The sequence below is a fragment of the Pocillopora verrucosa genome, chromosome 5, assembly GCF_036669915.1.
Source record: "Pocillopora verrucosa isolate sample1 chromosome 5, ASM3666991v2, whole genome shotgun sequence".
In the NCBI taxonomy this organism is placed as follows: Eukaryota; Metazoa; Cnidaria; class Anthozoa; order Scleractinia; family Pocilloporidae; genus Pocillopora; species Pocillopora verrucosa.
In genome coordinates this window covers 17,738,969-17,761,307 of record NC_089316.1, presented here as the reverse complement: position 1 = coordinate 17,761,307, position 22,339 = coordinate 17,738,969, and the positions used below count along the sequence as shown (strand labels likewise).

Genomic DNA, 22,339 nt, shown 5'->3' with positions numbered 1-22,339 from the left:
AACGAGAAATTTTCAGTAAGATGGAAAAGACAAATTTAAATAGTTTACGGCTCCAACTTTGATTTAGTTCTTGTTTCCCGGCGACCACAGACTGATGCTGTTTCATTTACGGCTTGATAAGCGGCATGCTGTCCCAACATCAAAATAAGCCGTAGCCATCGATATTTGAGTCAGTTATCACAAGGATTTAATTTGGGACGATAATATCACCCATTAGAAGCACTAATGAACATGTCTTGTATTTCCTTCGCTATAACTTATTTCTATAAATCACTTTTGACTTAGAACTGCGAAAACTCTAAGTTTATCAAGTCAAGTCTTCTTAATCATTTCACTAATCTAACAGCTGCTTTTTGGTTGAGCGTGAATAGACATGAAGGTGCTTGAAGACTGTGCTTGCTGCTTAATGATTAAAGAGCTTTACACAACTCCTTTACAAGAGACAAAAAATATGTAAATAGAATTCTGAAGCATTTCAACTCTAAAATTGCTTGCAGAACTTATCTGATTTTCTAAGTTGCCATATTTAAATTTTTTTTGTTTAAGATTGTGAAAAAGTCCCAAAATTGTATCAGCGCGTCCTCCTAATGGATGAGACAGTCAAATTTTATTTTGTTTTCGATTTATTCTCTTTTACAGAATTGTGTAAGTTAATCATAAAAATTGATCTTGGATGAAACAATACTTCAACAAAAGACAACAGTATCCCGCTGAAATATGTTTTACGATTTTAAAAAATGTTTTTATCTGCGAAAACCAAATTATGTTTGACACCAGTTTGGGGTGGTGGAGTGTCTCCATGGGGTTGCTGGATAGCCGTTAGCCGTAAAACGGCCATATAATTAAACCGTTAGGCGTAAAACTTGACAAATTTTAACTTTTAATAGTAAAAAAAAGTTAAAAATAATCCCGTCACTTAAATCAAAGTTTCCAGATAGTCGCTCTCCTATAGCGTGCAGAAATACTTCTTAAAGGAAAGAAGTAATTCACTTCAAAAGTTATAATGAATGTTTCAAAAACGCAAAGAGCATGGATCGTACGATAAAAAAGTAAGTTCTTTAGGTTACCAGGATTTACAACGAACATAACTGTCGTCCAAACGGCAACTCAAGTGTCAATATCTATTCCCACTTTGATTGTTATATATTTCTTCCTTTTCTCTTAAATTTCTGGTGCATTTTCAACCATGATTGAAAACCTTTCGCATTATAGCTTGTTCTCCCACCCAAATCACCCAAATGTCAGTCTATGAAACTTCTCTTACAGAAAAGGACGAGCCAAAGCTAATGTCGATGCGATTCTGCATTGTTATTGTACTGTGCTACGTCTACGAGGTTTTCGCTCAACAATGCAAGGAGGGTGAGCATGCCATTTCCGGTATGATGCTTCGAGGACACACCTTCAGGACAGTGAGATCATTGATTGCATTTGAATGCCATCAAGCATGTTACAATGATTTCAGATGTCACAGCTTCAACTACGTCATTTCAGAGGAGCTATGTGAACTAAACAACCGGACTAAGGAGGCCAGACCAGAGAACTTTGTGCCAAATTCTGAAAGATTTTATGTTAGGAGTAATAAGGAAAGAGGTGAGTTTCAACGAGAAGCAGCCCTAGCACTGGCGGTTATAGAAGTAATTTGAACCTGATAAAACTATTCTCGGTCCTTAGTTCCTCTTGGCTCCATTCCTGAATTTCCAGCAGAAACATGTCGAGAGATAAAAGCAAGCGAAGAGGGGAAAGCGAACAGTGGCAATTACTGGCTTGATACCATTATAGAGGGGAAGACAGTTCTTGTTCCTTGCGATATGGAAACAGCGGGTAACAAAACTCAATTACTAGTATTTTTCGACATCAGTGTAAAAAAATCTTGATCAAGCACCAATCGTTTTGGTAAAGAAGATCCACGCCGAGTTGTAATATCCTACAATGTTTGGTTCCTTTCACAACCACCACAAATGGGAAAAATATCATTCACAATCTTTCATTCCTTGTTTCCGCTTGAATTTACTTATTACCCTCAATGACAAATTAGTCACTTTCTCTTTCGCTCATTTCACGAATTATTTATCCGCCTATTTATTTATTTATTTATATATTTCCTGGAAGTATTTGATATTTCATCATATAATATGCTGAATATCATAGAATAGCTATTATGCACGATGATGTTATTTACTGAAAAATATCGGTCCAAGCCTACTTGGCATTATATTTGTCGGGAACTTTAACTCCATCTGGTTGTTTTCATGTGGAAAACCTCTGATTTCAGTGGTGTCGCATTCAGAATCCTGAGTGTAGACCGTGAAAGCGAGGTTTGAAGGTATGAGTGGGTATTTTTACGTAAACATTCACAGGGCCCATTGTCAATTAATTTTTAATTTGTACAGTATATACAATCATTTTGTTAGATGCTGATGAATGCAAGGCCTCGTTACCTGTCTGTGACACGAATGCCATTTGCCAGAATACCCCTGACTCGTATATTTGTGCTTGTAAACCTGGAGTTATTGCAGATGGGAGAACTTGCACTGGTAAGAGGGTGTACAGTCTGTTTATTCTTTAAAATTTTATATTGATATAAATGTGGATTCCAGGCCTGGACGAATTTAGCCGAAAGGGCATTAAAGCTGATCATACACCGTACAGCACCATGCGAAACTTGACGCCAAATTTAATTTGTAGTAGACGTGATTTGAAAAAGTTAATATTTTTCCGGCACGTATTAAAGGATTGGAGGCGGGTGCGAGGTCCGAGGAAGGCTATAGGATCGTAGTTTGTAATTTGAGGTCGGTAGTAGGGCGAGGTATTTTACGGTCAGCTTTCGCCGTGTTAACCCTTAAACTCCCTAAATCTCTTTAGTTTTCACTGGTTTTCGTGTCCTTTTGGTGCATTTAATTTCCTTCAAAAGTAAATGTAATAAACTCTGGTAGGCATACTGGTGGTGAATAAACGGTATAGTGGCTTGGCTGGCCAGCGTGCCCAGTTATCAACAATTTGTGTCGAGTATTCAAGACAAAATAGGACTCGTCCTTGGTGCACAAGACAGTTTACGTAAAACAAAATAGAGAACGTGAAGACAAAAGAGCAAGGAAGACAATGAATCTCAGTTAGTAAGTGAATTTGGTTGGTACGTATGCCTTGGTCGATAAACTTAGCAGGCCGTAAATCACAGTAGATACCCTTAACTTGAACAAGTTAAGTTTCAAGAGATATTGAAATTTTCCCCCTCTATTTGGGCCAAAAGTTATAGGAATTATCTTACTTATCAGATAAACTACGGTGTTATAGAAGGATTTTCAACCCCAGGAGAAGTTGTAAAAACACACTTGAAAAGATGTCGTATTTTTTCACGTGTGTTTGATATCGCCAATCGGCTGCTGACACGTTACTCGCCCTTCGCGCGACTCGGTCAGGTTGAATGAACGAGGGCTAAAGCCTTCACCATTCTCAATCCAAGGTAGTTTGTCAGAATTCTTTTTGTTTTGGATCATGGCTGCTAAAACACTGAAAAATCCGTATCGCTTACAGATAGTAACTTTCAAACTTTCCTAGATACAGTGATTAATTGAAAAAAGTTATGTATTAAGTGGCTTTTGTTATTTCTCACGGCTCAGAACGAAAACTGACCACCGATAAATTTGCCACAGACCGATTTTGGCCGTGAACTTGAAAGATTTCTTCTGTCGGTAACAACCAAGTCAATCAATGAGGATTTTCTATGTATTGGAATGTTTGAAAGTATTTTTTTCATTTGTAGCCTTGACCCTAACGCAGTTTATTACTTTTACGTGGGGATTGTCGATCCTTTTATTTTAATTCATTAATTAAGTTGACTTTTCTTGACACTTAAGGGCCATCGTGTTTACATGATAAACAAAGTTATACATGGTTGCTTTTAGATATGTATTATTCTCTATTTATCGCGTTGTCTCATGGTGGTGTAGTACGGAACCTTGTTTTTTCTGCTCGGATTTATGACCCTCTTCGTGCTTGGACCATAAATACGAGCAGAAAAACAAAGTCCGTAGCTTGGTGTGTGTGGACCACTATCAGAGGTGAGAGGTATCTGCATTTGTTTGAAAAACCGATGTTACACTTAAAGTAGCAATTATTAGGAAACCGCAAAAGAAAATACCGTGGCGTACGAAGAATCTGTTAAAGATCTGATGACCAGTGCAAGGCACGTGTTGAGATAATATCAAAATGGTTACGAATTTACATTTCTTGCAGCTGTACTATCTTGCGAGGCTTTAGGAGTAGAAGATCCAAACATCATACCTGACATCCAAATCACTGCGAGTTCCAATTATCTCAGCTATTATCCACACAAAGGACGGCTCAATGGAGGCAGCGGTTGGTGTCAGCAGTCTTCTAGAATCACCGATGACTATATACAGGTTGATATTGGAGCAGGACGCACAGTATGCGGAGTCGCCACGCAAGGAAAGGCAAACGGATCGTTCATAAAAAGCTACAGGCTCTCCTTTTCTACTGATGGTACCAGTTGGACTGCATATAAAGAGCAAAACGTCGAAAAGGTATGAAACGTGACGGTCAGGTATTTTCCGTGTGCATGCGCAGGTTGAGGGAGGATTTACCGGTTGAGAATAGTTAAAATTGATGTAAGAATACTAAATAACCTTCAGGATAAAGGGTAATCTCGGTTTTCTCTAAAATTTTGAGTTTTTCCGTTTTCTCAAAGTGATAACAGATCTTGTCCTCTTCTCCGTCAAAAACATGTAGAAAGGTGGTCCGGTTCTGCTGTGTCCACAGCGACTGAAATATGTCTGTCTATGGAAACGCTTGTTAGCCGTTACGTTTCCGCAATGGAAACAAAGGTTTCGGCAACACTTACGTAACCAGAATTTTGGTTTTTTCGTCCAGTGACATCAGCTAAGGGATTCAATGAGATCTTAATACAGATTTAGAAAACAAACTGTATCAGGGAAGGAGGGAATCTCTTTGAAGCAGCTTAACTGAGAATAAAGTTCCCCTTATGATTAAGTGGTTTCTCCTTTTTTTTTTTTTTTTTTTCATTGCAGATCTTTGAAGCGAATTCAGACTTGAACACCATTATAAAACACACACTGAATAACCCTGTCCAAGCAAGATACATTCGATTTTATCCGGTCACCTTTTCTCAGTACCCTTGTATGAGGATCGAAGTGTTCGTGCAGTAAATGAGAAAATCAACAACAGGGCAATCCAGACATGGCCCAACTGTGGAAGTATTAAAAAGTTTTCGACCCCTTCCTGCGTAGTTTACGGGCCGTTTCTCGGTGGTTTCGGTAACCTAACGGGCGTGTAAAGCCGTTCTATGTTTATTCAAGATGTTAGTTGTGAAAGTTATACATGAGACATAGTAGGTAAAGAAACAAAATGGGCTGGTTAGAGTGCCAGAACATGCTGCACCAATCTTAAAATTCTGATTTTAAAATATTGTCTCGAGTCCGTTAAGTTAACGGAACTTTCGCGGAACAGGCCCCTTGACCCGATCCGAATGTGTGCATAAGATAGAAGTCGCGTGTACTTTGCATATTTTTTGTTGTATGTTAATCTTACGTAAACATGAGAATGCCCTTGTCAGCTCAAATAACATATTTTGTATTTGCTTTAAAATTTGTTCACCCAAGCCGGTGATTTCTTACGATTCTTTCGTAAAAATGTCTTCCCTGGTCGTTTCAAAAAAGGATCAACGAAAATATGTTGGTAAATAGACACAATTCTCAGTTTTCAGTGATTAGAACGAGTTAGAAACATAAACATGGTAGGTTTGGACCAATGAATGGTTCTAGTCATGTTCTATTATGTTTTATGCCCTTGAAAATAAATCTATTTTGACTCGCTGTAATGATTGATATTAATCTGTTAAGAAAGTCTCAAAGATGGACGGCAGTCAAGTGTGGACGAGAGACAGAACGTGTAAGTTTGTCTTACTGCATTGACAATAATCATCATCAAGGCTAACAACTTCTGTATTTTTTGCAAAACAACCCGCTCCTCATCAATTTTAATCATCTGCCGGCGCTATCACTCGCTGTCATGAACCTAAATTATACTGAATAGTTGGCGATCCCACCTGAAGGAGTTGGAAAAAATATTTTTAAGCGTAAGAGACAATTCAGCTCTTTGAAATGGGGTGAAAACTAAGGAAAAAGAAAACATGGGATATACAAAAACCCAGAGGACATAGTTGTTCAGAAAGCGATTAACACTGATCTAGGATTGAAAGTTACACTTGACTGTGATCTCCCTTGTTTAACGTGTATATTATGCTAACATTTTCAGAGTTTGCATCTTAGTTGCAACAAAAGTACTTACTTTATTAAGAAGATCAAAAACGCACGCTGTTGCACAATTTCCTAAGAGGCCATTTCTTTGAAGTCTTGGAAGTCTTTAGTAAACCATGAGATAAAAGATAAATATCCTATGTTACATAAGCAAGAAACTGTGTAATGATAGCTACAATAATATAGTATGGCCAAAATTAAATAATGTAATTTTAACAGGTTGTGTTCAAAAATTAGTCTATTCACAAATGTGTTCATGAAACGTTCTGTGTTAAACTTTGGGCGGAGGCAGACCTTGCGCGTAAATTATATTTCTGGGGTTTAGGCTTCGGCAGAGTTTTATTTAACGAATGATGGCTTAAGGGCCTTAGCTCCACTAATTTCTTATCCTGCATATGCGTGATATCCTTGACATTCAATGGAACTGAAATATAACGCCGCTTGTAACATGTTTAAAAAGTTCTGTACTGTGTTTAGATCGCTTTTATACGCAACTCTGTAGGCGAATTGGCCTCTGCTCAGGTGATCCTCCATGATGAGTCTGACATGTTTGTTGTATACAGCCCTTTCAAGAGCTCTAGCAATCACCAGTGTTACATTGATTCCCAGGAAACCACCATTCTCCTTACGTACGTCAACCTTATGTAATGGCCTGATGTTCGCTCTTTTCCAAGATTCAGGCCAGGAATGAGTTGACAGGGAAAGATTCCACACATAAGAGATAACTGAAGTTAGTAGTTCCGCGTGTTCTTTTAAAAAACCAAAAAGGAATTTCGTCTGGGCCGGTTGCCGTTTTCTTCAGATTAGACAGAGTGCTCCAGACAAGTCCCGCAGGGATTGTTGGAGCCTTGACATCTGGATCAATGTGAACATCAACTGGTTAAATGTAGTTATTGTCACTGCATAGATTTTGCCGAAGTACTCGTTTAACTGGTTAAGTGTCTCACGATCTAAGGTAATAAGGGCTGCATTCCTTCGCTGCGATACCAGATGAACGCCTTTCCACTATTGCCTCGAGCCGATCACACCCTGTCTATGTCGCTTTCTGTTCTCACTGATCACATCCAAAATCCTCTTATTCAACTCTTTCAGCCGAGCTTCATCGGACACCCTCGATTTCGACCTCAACATGGCTATAACAAAAGGGGTCATCCAGGCAGGGTCAGTGATGACATAGTGACTACCCTTACTGGCATACACCTATCCAAGTGACCCCGTATGGTTACCTCCACTTTGTTCACCGCCTCGTTACATTCTTGGTATCAAGTACCTCTGGCCAGTCCTCTTCAACCTAAGCCATGAACAAATCCTGTTTCCTATGTGGATGTCTGTCCCGGGTGTGAACTTTACGACACACAGGGCAAAGTTTAGATCTTGCTGGCAAAATCACACCTCGATGATCCGATTTTGTTGACACGTAAAGAGGATAACACCTTGCAAACAAATCAGGCCGCTGCGTTAAACAGTTATCCAAGTGTGAATCGCCAGGCGTCGGGAAATCAACCAGTGCATACCAGCCAGACAATTGTTGTAATCCATCCATGTCCAACTGATTGAAATCTCCGCCCAGAACAATGACGGTTTGTGGGTGGGCGTCAAGTACATTATCCGTGTAGTCAATAAGATAGTTCATTAGATCGTTCTCTGCATAATTATGTTTAGGCGGGTCATAAATTTCACATGAACATTTTCACATGATAATTCATAAAACGCACGAATCAGTTGAGTGAAATTTATTTTTGTACAAAAACGTGAGAGTGTAAAGTTAAGCTTTTTTTTTTATATTTTTAATTTTAACTAATTTTGCCCCCTGTTAATTTTTTAAGAGTCTTAACTACACAATCACAATCACAATCTTCATTTCTAACGTATTTTATCAATAACATTGTTTAGGAAGCAATGTTTTTTTGTGAGTGGCGAAAAGAAGACTAAACATCACATCCTGTATGTGACATCTCCATCGAAACATAAGAGGTAAATTAATTTAGTCTGCTCCTTGTCTTAGTGACGTAGGTTGAGATCCTGCGTGGAGGATAGTATTGAAAACCATTGTGACTTGCTTTAATTATTGCTTGTGATGTAATTTTAAGAGCAATACAGGATAAACATCATTTCACTCAAGCGAGAACTGCGATGGAGAGAGACTTATCGTTGAGAGAAGAACATGTCGTATGGGGTAAGTTGATGGAAAAAGTACTCGTAGATGTACTAGATATTATCAACCGGGCGCTTGGAAGGCTTCAAACCAAATTAACTTCCTTTATCGTTTACTTTCAAGTCATCAAATAAATCGTGTTTGCTTAGTGGCGCTCACATCTCGTCAAGACCTACACTAACTTCTTTTTTTTTTTTCTTTTTGAGTGGGTCTTTCTTTAAAATCAAAAACTTAACTGTCTCTTGATGCTTTAAAATCTTATGGCACGTTTTTAAGCGCCTTCAGTTTTGCAAATGCTAGCGATTATACAATCCCTTGTGTTAATAGTTAATCGTTAAGAGCAGCAGTTTTTACTGTTTCTTGGTTTCTAACGTTAAACATCGCTTGAATTCATTCTTCATTAATAAAGTGTAACATCATTTGGTGTCCAAATAAAGCAGAATTGCGATATGAACTTGGCACTGAAGAAAGTTTGACGTTGTTTTTTACTTATACAATACACAGAAAAAATTAATTTCCAGCGCATTCGTCTCTTTGAGACGAAAACGTGACGCCATAGAATATTGACGAAGAACCCAAAACATTCCCGACACCTGAAATATTCATAATGAGTGTCTGAGAACTTCAAGTCTTATATAACTAATTTTCTTTTTTCTTTTTGAAACCTACATTTTATATATACATATATATATAAATAAATCTTGATTGTAGTCTATCCTTGCGGTATAGTGCTCGATGCGTTCGCAGAGCGTGGCATAGCTGAAAGTTGGACAAATCAATAAGACATAACTTTCAGACATAAATATAAATATAAATATATACATAAATATATATATACATACATATATATATATATATATATATATATATATATATATATCAGAGCTCTTTTCTTCTTTGTCCAATGTGTGACAAAATTTCCTCATTAAGGTTAGCTTAAATTTGAAACCAAAACTTGAATTGCGTTTGTATTACAGCTCTTTCTTCTTTGTCCAATTTGTACCAAAATTTGCACATAACACCACGAGTTTGGCTTCACCCTTTTAAAAACTTTATCTTAAAAGCAAATTAAATAATTCTGTTGACCGTACAGCGTTTTCCTTTTCGTCGCATCAGTACCAAAATGTACTCATTACACCTTAAGTTTGATCTCATCCTTCTAAAAATCCTTATTTTGAAAGCAAAATTAGAGAATTCCGTTGACAGTACCGCTCTTTCCTCTATGTCGAATTTGTGAAAACAATTACACGTTACACCTAAAGGCTGTCTTCAACCTTTTCAATACTTCATTTTGAATCTACAACTAAAGAATTCTGTCTGCAGTAACTTTTTAAGTTCTTTGTGCTATTTGTGACAACATTTACACATTGCACATTGACTTTAAGCTTTTGAATTCTTTATTTTTAAACCAAAACCAAATAATTCTGTTGCAGTATAGCTCTTTCTTCTCTGTCCGATTTGTGACCAACTTTACACATTGCACATTGACTTTAAGCTTTTGAATTCTTTATTTTGAAACCAAAACCAAATAATTCTGAACAGCCAAATAGTTCTTTAGAACTCTGGCCATGCGATGCATGACAGATGAACTCAAAATAAATCTGTATTATAAAATTAGCAAACCAATTTTTAAAAAATTTCTGATCAGGAATACAATTCCTCAGAAGTAGCCCTGTCATCCAAACTTATGCAAATTGATGGATTCCTAACCTCAATAAACTCGCAGCTTTGGCAAAAGACATTAGTATTTTTGCTGTTAATCTATTTTTTGGAATAACTTCCAGGAAAATTCACCTCCAAATCACTCCAAGTTAGTCTCCTGTAGAGATTCAGAGAGAATAGAATAGAGAGTAAAGATTACATTCAGGACTCAACCTTGAAGGATTCACGTTTCAGAAATCGTCGCTATAATGCTTTTCAGTAAAAGGTGAATTTGAATCATCAATCCATAGAAAATTGAAAATTCTTTTAAGTTAATTTTGACCCGAGAAGTTTATAAATCATTCGCCTTTGGCTCGTGAGTCACAAACATTTCTGGTGTTCTCCAAAAACTCGGGTCATAACGACGGTAAACGGAGAGAAAGAGCGGTGTATTCTCAAAAGATACTTTAATTGCCGTTCAAGTTGTACTCCAATCGCGTAGAACCTCTCACCGTATTTGCATTTGTAGTTAGATTACTATGGTAACTTCTGGCAGGAGATCTGGTGAACTCACCAGGGAATAAATCAAACCACAAACAACGTTTTTATTCTCCTTATTTTATTTTTAGATAAGGCTCTTCTCGAAGACGGTAGAATTGACACCAACTGATTATTGAGCGACTAAATCCTGCCCTTAAACGGACAGCGAAATTTGAAGAGGGTAAGTTTCTAAAGAATGTTTCAATGTTATGTTGTATTGTAAGCAATACTATAGTACTGTATTTTTTACTGTTAGTATACCTACAGTTGACACTGCAAGTATCATGAGTTTCCCGTTTTGTTATATTGACTTTTTCTTCTGTAAGCATCATGATTGTCTAGTTATGTAGACATTTTAAACAATGTTTAGGACTTATCAGAACAAGCATAAGAAAAAGCCAGAACTTATTGAATGCGATGCATACAATCTATTTTAGGGTGCAAATCGTTTGAGTCTGCCGTACCTGTTTTTTGTTTTGTTTTGTTTTGTTTTTTTGTTTTATTATCAAACTTTCCTCTTTGTCAAATTTATTTCATAATCAAAGCCTTCCTCAGTTAAACTTCTTTATAAATCAACTGTCGCTGTTCGCTGGAGAGTAATTTTTTTGTTTCCAGGTGACATATACCAAGATGCAGGTTTTCACAAAGTTGCAAACAGTGTTCGTGATCTTGTGGCTGGCCGATCAATTTTCTAGAATAACATCTCAGACGTGTAGCGGCGATAACTCTGTTTATGGCTATATGCTGCGTGGAAACATCTTCAAAACCCTACAGACGGCACTCCCGTTTGAGTGTTCCCAGGCTTGTGAGAGTGACGTCAGATGTCAAAGCTTTAATTACGTCATTTCAAAAAATACATGCGAGTTGAATGATCGTACGAAGAAAGCCAGACCTGCAGACTTTTTTCCGAGTTCTGAACGATACTATTATGAAAAAACAAAAAAATAGAGGTAATTTCAAACACTTTGGTGTCACGCAAGTACCATATTGTTGACTCCTGTGAGGCGCGACTAATACAGGTTATAAGGTAAAACCTCCCTTTCATAATAAACAATTATCCCACTCAAGCTTGTTGAATATGAGATCATAGATAGCGAGCGACGCTGTTAGAGCCGTACAGTCTGTAATTATTTCATATCCAACAAGCGTGAGTGGAATAACTGTTTCATTAGCTAAACATCCCAAGTATAGATAAATCTTCCCGGATTTATTTTGTGAAAATGAACACAATGTCACAATGTACAAATTATGGTATAAGGTTCATAACCCTTGATGGCTAAGCCAAAGAAAACGCATTTACCTCAATGATCCAGTTTTCAATAAAAAGTTATAACCTTAATAGAAAGTAATAACCCAGGACAATAACACACCCTGACGTAACCCTTGAACTTGATATGACGCTGGTGTTTGTCCCCCATATTGAAAAAAAGAGCAATGGAGAGCGAAGGAATATCAGCTGACGACCATGGACATCCAATGATAAAATAACCATGAGTATCAAAAAATGTGTCATCAGCGGAATAAATTCCTGCCTGACAGACCAATGAAAATTACTCCGGACAGCTAAAAATACACGATAAAAATGTAGTCTACTCGCTCGTCTTACGATGCAAGTTCCCTTATGGAAAGTAAAGTTTAAAAACCATCTCTCTTGGAATAGCTTCACCACATACTTTTTAGCAAAATTACTTCATTTCATTTTATTTCATCATTTCTACACAGCTGCTCTTGGCTCTAATCCTGAACTTCCTGCTAAAAACTGTAGGGAAATCAAGTTGAGTGAAGGAGAGGAAACAGTTAGCGGCAAATACTGGTATTATAATCCCTGGACGGACACGGCAACATTCGCCTACTGTGACATGAAAACGGAAGGTAACTTATAGTTTATATAAGCCTCTGATTTCAAATCTTTTTAAAACCTAGACTGGCTAAACTAAAGCTTAATTTATTCAAAATCTCCTATCTTCCACAACGAAATGAAAAACAATAATTTCGAGGAGGAAACTTTGTGGCCATCTGAACTTTTCGAGGGAAAAGGAGAAATTTATTCATCTAGAACTACGAGAATTTTGTGTGACTAAATTTGTCAAATTTCAGATAGTCTAATACTTGAACAGGCAAACTTTAGAGACTTGATAAGACATACCATATTTTAACTGTTTTCTGTTGTTTTTGTTATTTGTTTTTAAGATATATCTCATGTAGCACTAAGACTTCGCCCCCGGTGAAAACCGAGAGCATGGACTCGTCTTTGAATGCATGGAGTATGCGTGCATTTGAAAAAAGGGATAGAATTAGTGAATGGCGGGGTTTCCGCTTTCTACAGTAACATGACGTCACACTTCTCCATCCTTTTCGTACATTCGGTGTTACCTCGGCTATAAAACAAAAGCAACTAAGCGGGGAAAGATACCAATTCAAATACCTTTTAAATTAGCAATACTTACTGAGGAATACGGCCCGCGTCCTTGAATGATCATAGCGCAGATACTAACTGAGGTATCTGTACTGAGTATTATTGACATAACATGACTAGTACGTGCTTCGTCCAATACCATGGGATATGTATCTTATGATTATCTTCAATAATATCATCAAGAATTTTTTTTTTGCCTTATTTATAAACCAAAAAAAGTGACATTTGACGGTAACGGGACGTTACACTTTTTCCCTTTGATATCTTTGGTTTATCTCGGCTATACAATTAAGAGCAACTAAGAGCGATACGATATACGGGTACAACATGGTTGAAGAACAGGTACAAAAACAATACCTATTTTAATTATTTTCCGCGTTTTTAAAAAAAATTCACCTCTTTCTAGATGTTGATGAGTGTGAATACGACTTGTACTATTGTGAGGCCAATAGCTACTGCAGCAATACAGTGGGTTCATATATTTGCACAAGTGACCGTAAGTATCGCCTAGAACAGCAGTGAATTCAAGTGAACATGAACCATCGATTTCCCAATTGCTCTGGTACAAAATGATATATTAAGCAGCAACACAAAGACATGAACCCTCGATCTTCTTACCTTTTTTGTTAAAGCTTTCGTTCAATTTCTCACTTAGCCTTCCGCAAATTAGTTAAATCTCGTCTGATAGGTCAAATGAGAAAGATAGCAGCAAAGTTATTCATAGATTAGGGGAATGACCAACGAGATGCTTGGAGGGGTTTGAAGTTAATGTGTTCGTACAGAATGTTCGATATTTCATATTCGTCCCACTTAAGATCAAAATACGTCTATGGGGGCCGGTTATTTAAAAAAAGTCGTTGTTCAACAGAACCACATCCTAATCAATCCTAAACTTCGCTGAATCTTTTAACGTTTATACTTGGGAACAGTGTTGAAAGGGCCGAGAGCTAAGAGTGGAAGGACATTCATTTAATAGAATCAACCCTCTTATAGGGAAAGCCTTACGCCCACTGATTGCATAAAACCGTGGTTTGGGTTAGATCTCGTGTAAACGACCGGCCTTATAAGTCTTGGCTACTCAAATATGTACAGCTTAATTTAATTTCTAGGCGTTAAAAGATGCGGGAAAGGACTTTTGTCCACCCCTTATAACTACATTGCAGGGAGGATAATTTCTATTTAGATTTAGTGCCGTCAGATTATAACGTGGTTTTTTACCAACAGGTGGCCTCGCATCATCGAGCATTCTGAACAACTCACCAAAATACTACATTGGCACTCTTTCGTCTTACCTAGACTCAGTCCTGACTAACCTTTCCTCGAGTAGATTCGTTAGATGTTATCACGCCAAGACAGATGGCTGGGATTCAACAACATTTCATTCGAAATGTGATGGAAAGGGACCCACTGTTTCCATTATTCAAGTCGGTAACTACACATTTGGTGGATATACCGACGTGTCCTGGCAAAGTATGAATTTTTAGTCAGTTGTTAACTATTTACCAAATAGGAGGTGGCTAGATGAACAAAGTTCTCTATTTGGTGCGGAAATATGCACGGATATTTGACCGCCGACATTATCTGTTCTAAGATGCTCACATTTTCCTTAAAGCGAAACTCGAGAAAGCTGTTAGGTGGAGGGGGGGGGGGGGAGAGGGGGGTTAGAGTCTCCCGTTTCCCGTAACATGTTCTCGCCTCCCCTACTTTTGAGCTCCTTTGCCTCACGACTCCCACCCTTCATTGTGTTACTCCCGTCTTCAGGTGAATGAAGAGGATTAGAAACCCGGGTTAACTTTCAAACTGTACCAAAACTTAACATTCGTGTTCATTTTATGAATAGATATGAGATGGCATGACACATGTGTCAAGTGCTATGCTATCTCATGACCTCTGACGTAATCGAATTGAAGGGATTTCCAAATTCACCAGAAGTAATGCTGTTTTTCCAACCCGAGTCTTGCTCCCAAAATTTTCTTGTAAGCATTGGTGGATGTTAAATGGGAATTTTAAAACTTTGCTAGATAAGTGTTTTTAACTGAATGATGCCCAGTAATAAACAACAAACTATTGCCTTCTTTATTTCTGCTCTCGCCTCCCACCCTCATATAGATCCCCCGCTTCCCGCCCCTTGTTCTCCTGCTTCCCGTCCTCTCCCACCCCTTGTTCGCCTGGGTTCCCGCCTCCCTGTCCCTCTCCACTGTGAAAAAAACAGATAGTGTCCATGGACAGATATCCGTGCATATTTTCGCGCCAAAATAGATGCTTTTGTTTTTATTATCCTTCAAGTATTTTGCAACACGCGTAAAAAAAAATGTTTACGAACGGCTTACTGTTTGCTGCCAATAACGAAATAGGTGTTGTGAGAGGTATGTAGTTTTCCTCAGTTTATAGCACTAGTGGGACGGCCGGCATAGTCACGTAGTGTCGAATATTGATGGAATCAGAAATGTTTTTTTTTTTTGTAAAAAGAAAACTCATTTAATCAACCTAAATCCTTTAAAAAGCTGAAAATGGCGGATGGCACGGGATGGAGTCCGAAAACAAAAGGTCAAGACGAGGCCTGACAAGGAAAAGTAGAGTTTAGAAAATTAAAAATTTGAAGCATTCGGCAGCTTTGGTGGAAGCTAAAGTAATTGTCTCTCCGTTACAAAATCTTATGGCGAAGAGATTTCCCTATTCGATTTAAGCAACTACAAGAACTTAGATTGAAAATCTTTAAAGACCCAAAGCACTCCTTAATGGGCTGCTGCAAACAGAGGAAAATTATACACAGTTCAAAGTAAAAGAGTTGTACGACAATCTTTGAAAAATTAATCTCGAAGTCATGACGAGAAAAACCACGGTTATGAACGCTGGTCCATTTCAAGATAAAAACAAACTAGGTTGTTAGTTATCTACTGTTCAGAAAGATGTTATGACCAAGGTTAACACCCCTGGAAAAGACGGAGGGGGTTGGGGAGGAAGACTCTCGCTCTATGAGTAAACTGTAAAGACCCTCAGGAGACATTGTCTACCATCTCACTTCACTAAGCTTTCCTCTAACAAATTTCTCTGGCTGCAGGTTCTTGTGGGTACACATCGGCTGCCAAAGCCTTCATTTTCTCGCTTTACAACGTGCATGGTTATAAACCTGTTAAACTAGCTCAATACCGGTATCAAGGGTATGCAATCTACCGCTGCAGTAGTTATGGACCAACATTTGGGGGTTATCAAGGGCGACATGACATCCAACTACGAAACAACGCTGGCAACATTCAAAATTCCTTCACCACATGCGGCTCTACTTACGGCGTCCCTACTGGTTACATTTCGTTCACCAAGTGCGTATTCTTCTCAGGGAGTGAATTATTTACCCCGACTAATCTGGAGGTATTCTACGAGATAACATCTTAGTTGCAAGACTATTAATGGGATATGATTAGGAAAGAAGGTAAAGTGGGAGTGTTGATAAAAATCTGTAAATAGCCTTCATAAAACCCAATATAGTTGGAGCTGTTTAACAACGATTCTCGGTCTGAGCTTTAGAGAAGTGTTTCGTTACTATTCTTTGGGAATATTGACGAGAGATGTAGTTAAAGCCAAACCAAAAAGGCGGCGCTCGCGATGTATTAAATCACACGTCTTATCAATGAAATTACTACAGATTGCACATCTTAACGTTCGCTCGCTTAAATGCCGTGAGCATTTCGTTCTTGTAAAGGAAACGGTACTGGAAAATAAGTTTGACATATTTACCGTATCCGAAACATGGCTCAACAGTTCAGTTACGGATTTGGAAATAGAAATTCCTGGCTATGTTATCTACCGTATCGACCGACAAGCGAAGATTGGCGGTGGAGTATGTGCTTATGTCTCACGAAATTACAGGACGGAGTACTTGAGCGATATATCTCTTATCACGGCCTCTGGCTTTCACCAACTGTGGCTAAAAATCCACGTCAGGAACATGAAGTCTTTCATTGTCTGTACAACCTATAGACCACCGGACGCATCGTTATCTTGTTTCGATTCAGATCTCACAGAGAACTTTATTTATGCCTCGTCGTTCAATGTTCCAATTTATCTATTGGGAGATTTGAACTGCAGACTTGAGAATAGCAACGATCCTGGAGCTAATGTCCTTGTTAATTTCTGCCGTTCCTATAACTTGTCAATACTGATCAACACGCCAACACGAGTTACAGAGACTTCGAAATCAATTCTAGATGTTATCCTTGCATCGGACACAAGACAAGTTCAAACGGCTACGGTTATGGAAAGCTCGATTAGCGACCATGACTTGGTTTATGTCACCTTAAAATTGAAGAAAGCGCGCGCCAAACCCGTCTATATTACAACCAGAAGTTTTAAACACTACAGTCCTGTTGATTTTAGCAACGACGTATCACTGGCACCGTGGTCCATAGTTGATGTTTTCGACGATGTCGAGGACAAACTTTATGCACTTGATTCGCTATTTACTGAGATACTCGACCGCCATGCCCCAGTTAAAACCTTCAAAGCACGCTGTAAACCAAATCCATGCGTAACAGACAACATCCGGGGATTGATGAAGACCAGGGATGATTGGCGTAAGAAAGCCAAGAAAACAAATGATCCGCTATCTTGGACTGCCTATAGATATTTCAGACAGGAAGTAAAGAGGGAAATCAGAATTGCTGAACAGGAATTTGTGGCCCAACAAATCCAGAGGAATCCAAATAACACCAATAATATCTGGAAAGCAATTCGCCAGTGCATCCCCTGCAAATCTACATCTCAGCGAACATACAGTAAGAGCGACAAAGCTGTTGCAGACGAATTTAATCAGTTTTTCGTATCTGGTCAGAGCACTGTTGACAAAATTACGTCCCTGGCTAATGAATGCAACCTAACACTTAATCAGAATTATTTTGTACCGAGACAATACGCTCTCTCTGACCAGTTCACACTGAGTACCATTGATTATAAACAAATAGAACGTATAATAGCAGCGATGCCTTCAAACAAGGCCCCAGGGATAGACAAAATCCCGATTCGTGTTATCAAGGATTGTCTTAATCCAATTGTTCACCCAATAACGTCTATCGTTAATGCATCCTTTTAAAACTGTGTTTTTCCATCAAAATGGAAGACAGCTGTGGTTACACCAATCCCAAAAGAGGGCGACTAGGAACAGGCAAACAATAATAGACCCATCTCACTTACACCAGTCTTATCAAAGGTTTGCGAAAGGGTAGGACATAATCAGCTCACCTCGTATCTGCAATCGAATGACACCCTATCAAAGAGCCAAAGCGGTAACAAGAGATGGCATTCGTGTGAAACGTCTGTGATTGAAACAACTGACACAATTCTTAACGCGATTGACAAAAAGAAGTTAACGGCAGTTGTACTATTAGATATGAGCAAAGCTTTCGATAGCGTCAATCACGACACGTTAATTTTAAAATTGCAAGATGTCGGAATTTCCAGAGACGCTCTCCAATGGTTTCGTAGTTACCTAAGCAACAGGACACAAGTAGTACGAATCCATTCAACGCTATCTGAGCCTTTGTCCGTGACCAACGGCGTCCCTCAAGGAAGTATCTTAGGCCCACTACTATTTAGCATATATACGAACGATCTTCCATCGATCCCACAGAAATGCAGCACTCAGAGTTATGTAGATGATACGAAACTCATCACTTCCTTCGAACTTAAAGACAACCTGGATGCAATTGCTGATTTGGAAGACGACTTGTTTAAAATAGGAGAATGGTGTTCCAACAACCAATTGTTACTTAACCCTGGCAAAACCAAGCTGATGATATTTGGCAGCAGGCAGATGCGTGCAAAATTGCAATTTCGCTCCCTTTCCATTATGGGTGAGGACATCGTCCCCGCAGACACCGCCAAAGACCTTGGTGTGATTTTGGATTCTAATTTAACTTACGATGAACACATAATTAAGACCGCTTCCTCGTGCATGTCCCGCCTCGGCCAAATAAACCGTGTCAAGCATGTTTTCGACAAACGTACACTTTTGATGATTATTAATTCCTTAGTTTTCAGCAGGTTATTTTATTGTTCCAATGTTTGGTCAAATACCTCAAAATGTAATGTTGACAAGTTACAGGCGGTGCAGAACTTCGCATGCCGCATTGTTAGCGGTGCGCGTAAATTTGACCACGTTACACCAATTCGCAAGGAACTAAATTGGCTTTCAGTTCAAAGCCAGCTTTACTACCGGAACGCTACTATGGCCTTCAGATGCATGACTGGTCAGGCTCCAGATTACCTCTCATCAAAATTCATAAAGCGAGCCGAGGTTAGTCGACGTAGCACCAGAAATTCGCAGCTTTTGCAAATTCCATTCCTTAGAACAGCTAGCGGTCAGAGAACATTTTTCTATAGAACTGTAAACTTATGGAACTCTTTTGATAATTCCTTTAAACTGTGCAACTCCGTTAAGGTTTTTAAAAAACGTTTAAGGACCAAATTACTCAAAGAGTTGTAATTTTATATATTTGTATGCTTTTATTTTTCTTTTAGAACATTCAGATTTTAAAACATCTTTAATTGTAAATAGGATTTTTTAATTGTAATAGGATTATTTTTATAACATTGTCTTTGAAAAGCCCCCTTGGGGAAAGTCAATAAAGTATGTATGTATGTATGTATGTATGTATGTATGTACTAAGCCCCAGCGGAATGTTAGAATTAGCGATGTGCACATCCTGTAGCAGCTAGAAAAAACTTAATTCATTTCAGCATTTTATATCATTATCCTTGTATATGCTTTTGGCAAATTTAACCAATGATGCTAAATGATTTGGAATGTACTTTTATTCTTGTTTAATATGTATTGAATACATGATACCTACTTAGTTTTATATTTGTCATGAATATTCGTATTTTCGATCATCTGCCTCAAGATTATCCAGACTATTTAGGCCAGCCTTAACGAGTCCGGATAACCGAGGTTCGACTGTAGCACAAAGTTTTCACTTTTTTCGGATGGTCCTGGTGCATCTAATATATTAAAGAATCATACGTCGACGTTAACTATCTATCCTTTTATGATCTTTTTAAACTAGTTTTCAAAACAAGGAATAATCTTAGTACTTAAAAGACAAGACTTTACTCATCTTATAAGCACCCAAGACTTAACTACTCGCCAATGAACCAAAGAAAATGAAACAAATGTATTGCATAGCTCGTGGAAACGGTAATTTTATTCCAGAAAAAAAAAATCACTTGAGATGATTCTGTATTCACTGCGCAAACACCTCAACCCTCATACAAGGGAAATTATCAAAGGTGACGGGATAAAAACGAACGAACCTTGCGTGGACTGGGTTATTCAGTGTATGCTGTACCACGGTGTTCAAGTCTGAATTCGCTTGGAAAATCTGCAAGCTCCAAATTAAAATTCAGACATCACATGTCACGTGTAATGGCCTACACAAAACATTTGGCAGATTTGTCTTATTATCCTAGTTAATCATAATTTTTTATCTTGAAGGAAGTCAGTCATACATCACCCAGAATCAACCTACCCTCCCCCTCTACAGCGACTCCCTTAAATTACACCTCATGAAGCCACGGAAAGTGAGAGCGGATTCATTACGGAGTCAGTCGGTGACGATTTCATTGGTATAACTTTTCGTTGAGTTACTGAGTAATGTTTCCAGTTTGAGATATCTGAAAAAGTGGTTTCCCGTCGGTGGAGAAGATGCACGCCTTTAGATCAGTTTTACTTCCCGTTTTTTCCAGATTGTGTGCCGCACAAATGCTAGAATGAATACCCTTCATTATATCGTTGAGTTAATACGTGTGCTATCATTGGTCAAAACAGCGCACCCAATTGCACCAACTTTCCCGCTAAAAGTTTGTTGGAATTGATATCTCCCACCCTTCATTTGAATCGAGCGATGCGAAAAAAAAAAATCTCAGTTACCTCCTTTTATTGGTCTGTATCGTAACTAACGGAACTTTGTTTTTTCGCACGGTCTTATGACCCACCCAAGCGCGAAGCAAGGATGAAAAGACAATCTATTATATTTCAAGTTCAAATAGAGGGGAAGATTTTAATTCAAACAACTTTTAAATTTAGTAGGCCGCACTATTGAATGCGGCCCTCTTAACTAACTGGTCAAAGCGCAACATACTAACTGAGATGTATAACACTGAGTATTATTACCATGAAATGACTGACACGTGTCTCGTCCAATACTGTAGGATATTAAGTATTTTATAATCATCTTCGATAACATCAAAGAGCCTTTTTTTTTCCGCGATTTATACCCCAAAAGCTGACATGTGACTGTCGTAAATTAATCCTATTAGGACGATTAGCACACCTATTTGAAAAAAATTAATAAATAAAACAGGCAAGAAAAGATTAAAGTAGGATTATTTCAAACCTTGTCAATGTTTTGTTCCTGATATACACTCCAGCTGCTTTCATCAGAAGAGAAGGACAGCTTGTAGCTTTTGACGAATGACCCATTTTTCTTTCCTTGCGTTGCGATCGCGCAGACAGTGTGCAACGCTCCCATATCAACTTGTATGTAGTCATCGGTGATTGCAGTAGTTTTCTGACACCAACCTTTTACTCCATTAAGCCGTCCTATGTGCGCATAATAACTCAGAAAATAAGAACTTGTGGTAATGTGGGCGTCAGGTATTATATTTGGATCTTCTACTCCTACGGGGGCACAAACTGCTGAGAGATACAAAAAATGCGAAGTTTTGACGCGTCGAATCTCAGATGGAAACATAGCTGAAGTCTATAAATCTTGCTTATAAAAGCTCGCGACTTACTCTCCCAGGAGTCATAACAAATGGATTTATCCTCTCGATATCAGTATAATTTCAAGTCACGGCGACGAGAAGAAAGAAAATGATATCAATTTACGGAATATCATCTCAAAGTTTTGACGATATATGTCAACTGGGTAAAGATCACTGACAACATATTTAAAGGAAGAAATTGATAGCTCTTTGGTGACAAACCCCTTTCAGCTGTACAGATTTACAGCTTTTTTTTCGGTGATGAACCCTTTTCAGCAATTAAGACATATCTATTGTGTGACGTAACCTGAAGATACCTATGGTTATTGTACATCAGTCACCCTCACCTTTTAGGACTTAGAGCTATTGCACATCTATCACCCTCACCTTTTAGGGACCTAGAGCTATTCCGTGATGTATTGCCTCAAATATACAGCATAACACACTCATTGCCATTTGCATGGCCCTTTGCGTGACGCTGCGGTACCTTCTTAGGCATTTAAAGTAACTGCGTGCGCGAATTGGTTCAAGTACTGA

At 38.4% G+C, this 22,339-nt stretch overlaps 3 protein-coding genes across 3 annotated transcripts; all 3 read left to right on the top strand.

Annotated features, from left to right (window-relative positions):
* Positions 1-1,238: 1,238 nt before the first annotated feature.
* Positions 1,239-5,196, top strand: LOC131772738 (EGF-like repeat and discoidin I-like domain-containing protein 3). The gene is made up of 5 exons (XM_066166455.1): positions 1,239-1,590; positions 1,672-1,821; positions 2,412-2,534; positions 4,234-4,541; positions 5,046-5,196. The coding sequence occupies exons 1-5, from the start codon at positions 1,239-1,241 to the stop codon at positions 5,181-5,183; spliced, it is 1,071 nt and encodes a 356-aa protein (XP_066022552.1). The 3' UTR covers positions 5,184-5,196.
* Positions 5,197-12,384: 7,188 nt separating this feature from the next.
* LOC136281031 (uncharacterized) lies at positions 12,385-16,438 on the top strand. The gene is made up of 4 exons (XM_066167223.1): positions 12,385-12,501; positions 13,452-13,541; positions 14,270-14,515; positions 16,107-16,438. The coding sequence occupies exons 1-4, from the start codon at positions 12,489-12,491 to the stop codon at positions 16,436-16,438; spliced, it is 681 nt and encodes a 226-aa protein (XP_066023320.1). The 5' UTR covers positions 12,385-12,488.
* Positions 16,439-16,673: 235 nt separating this feature from the next.
* LOC136280765 (uncharacterized) lies at positions 16,674-18,131 on the top strand. The gene has a single exon (XM_066166454.1). It carries the CDS (start codon positions 16,674-16,676, stop codon positions 18,129-18,131), a length of 1,458 nt encoding a protein of 485 aa, XP_066022551.1.
* The last annotated feature ends 4,208 nt before the right edge of the window (positions 18,132-22,339 follow it).

Coding starts and splice junctions, on each gene's coding strand:
- LOC131772738 (XM_066166455.1), top strand. CDS start 1,239: ATGTCAGTCTATGAAACTTCTCTTACAGAAAAGGACGAGCCAAAGCTA. Junction 1,591..1,671: donor TAGGAGTAATAAGGAAAGAG/GTGAGTTTCAAC, acceptor CTCGGTCCTTAG/TTCCTCTTGGCTCCATTCCT. Junction 4,542..5,045: donor AAGAGCAAAACGTCGAAAAG/GTATGAAACGTG, acceptor TTTTCATTGCAG/ATCTTTGAAGCGAATTCAGA.
- LOC136281031 (XM_066167223.1), top strand. Junction 13,542..14,269: donor ATATATTTGCACAAGTGACC/GTAAGTATCGCC, acceptor TTTTACCAACAG/GTGGCCTCGCATCATCGAGC. Junction 14,516..16,106: donor TACCGACGTGTCCTGGCAAA/GTATGAATTTTT, acceptor CTCTGGCTGCAG/GTTCTTGTGGGTACACATCG.
- LOC136280765 (XM_066166454.1), top strand. CDS start 16,674: ATGAAATTACTACAGATTGCACATCTTAACGTTCGCTCGCTTAAATGC.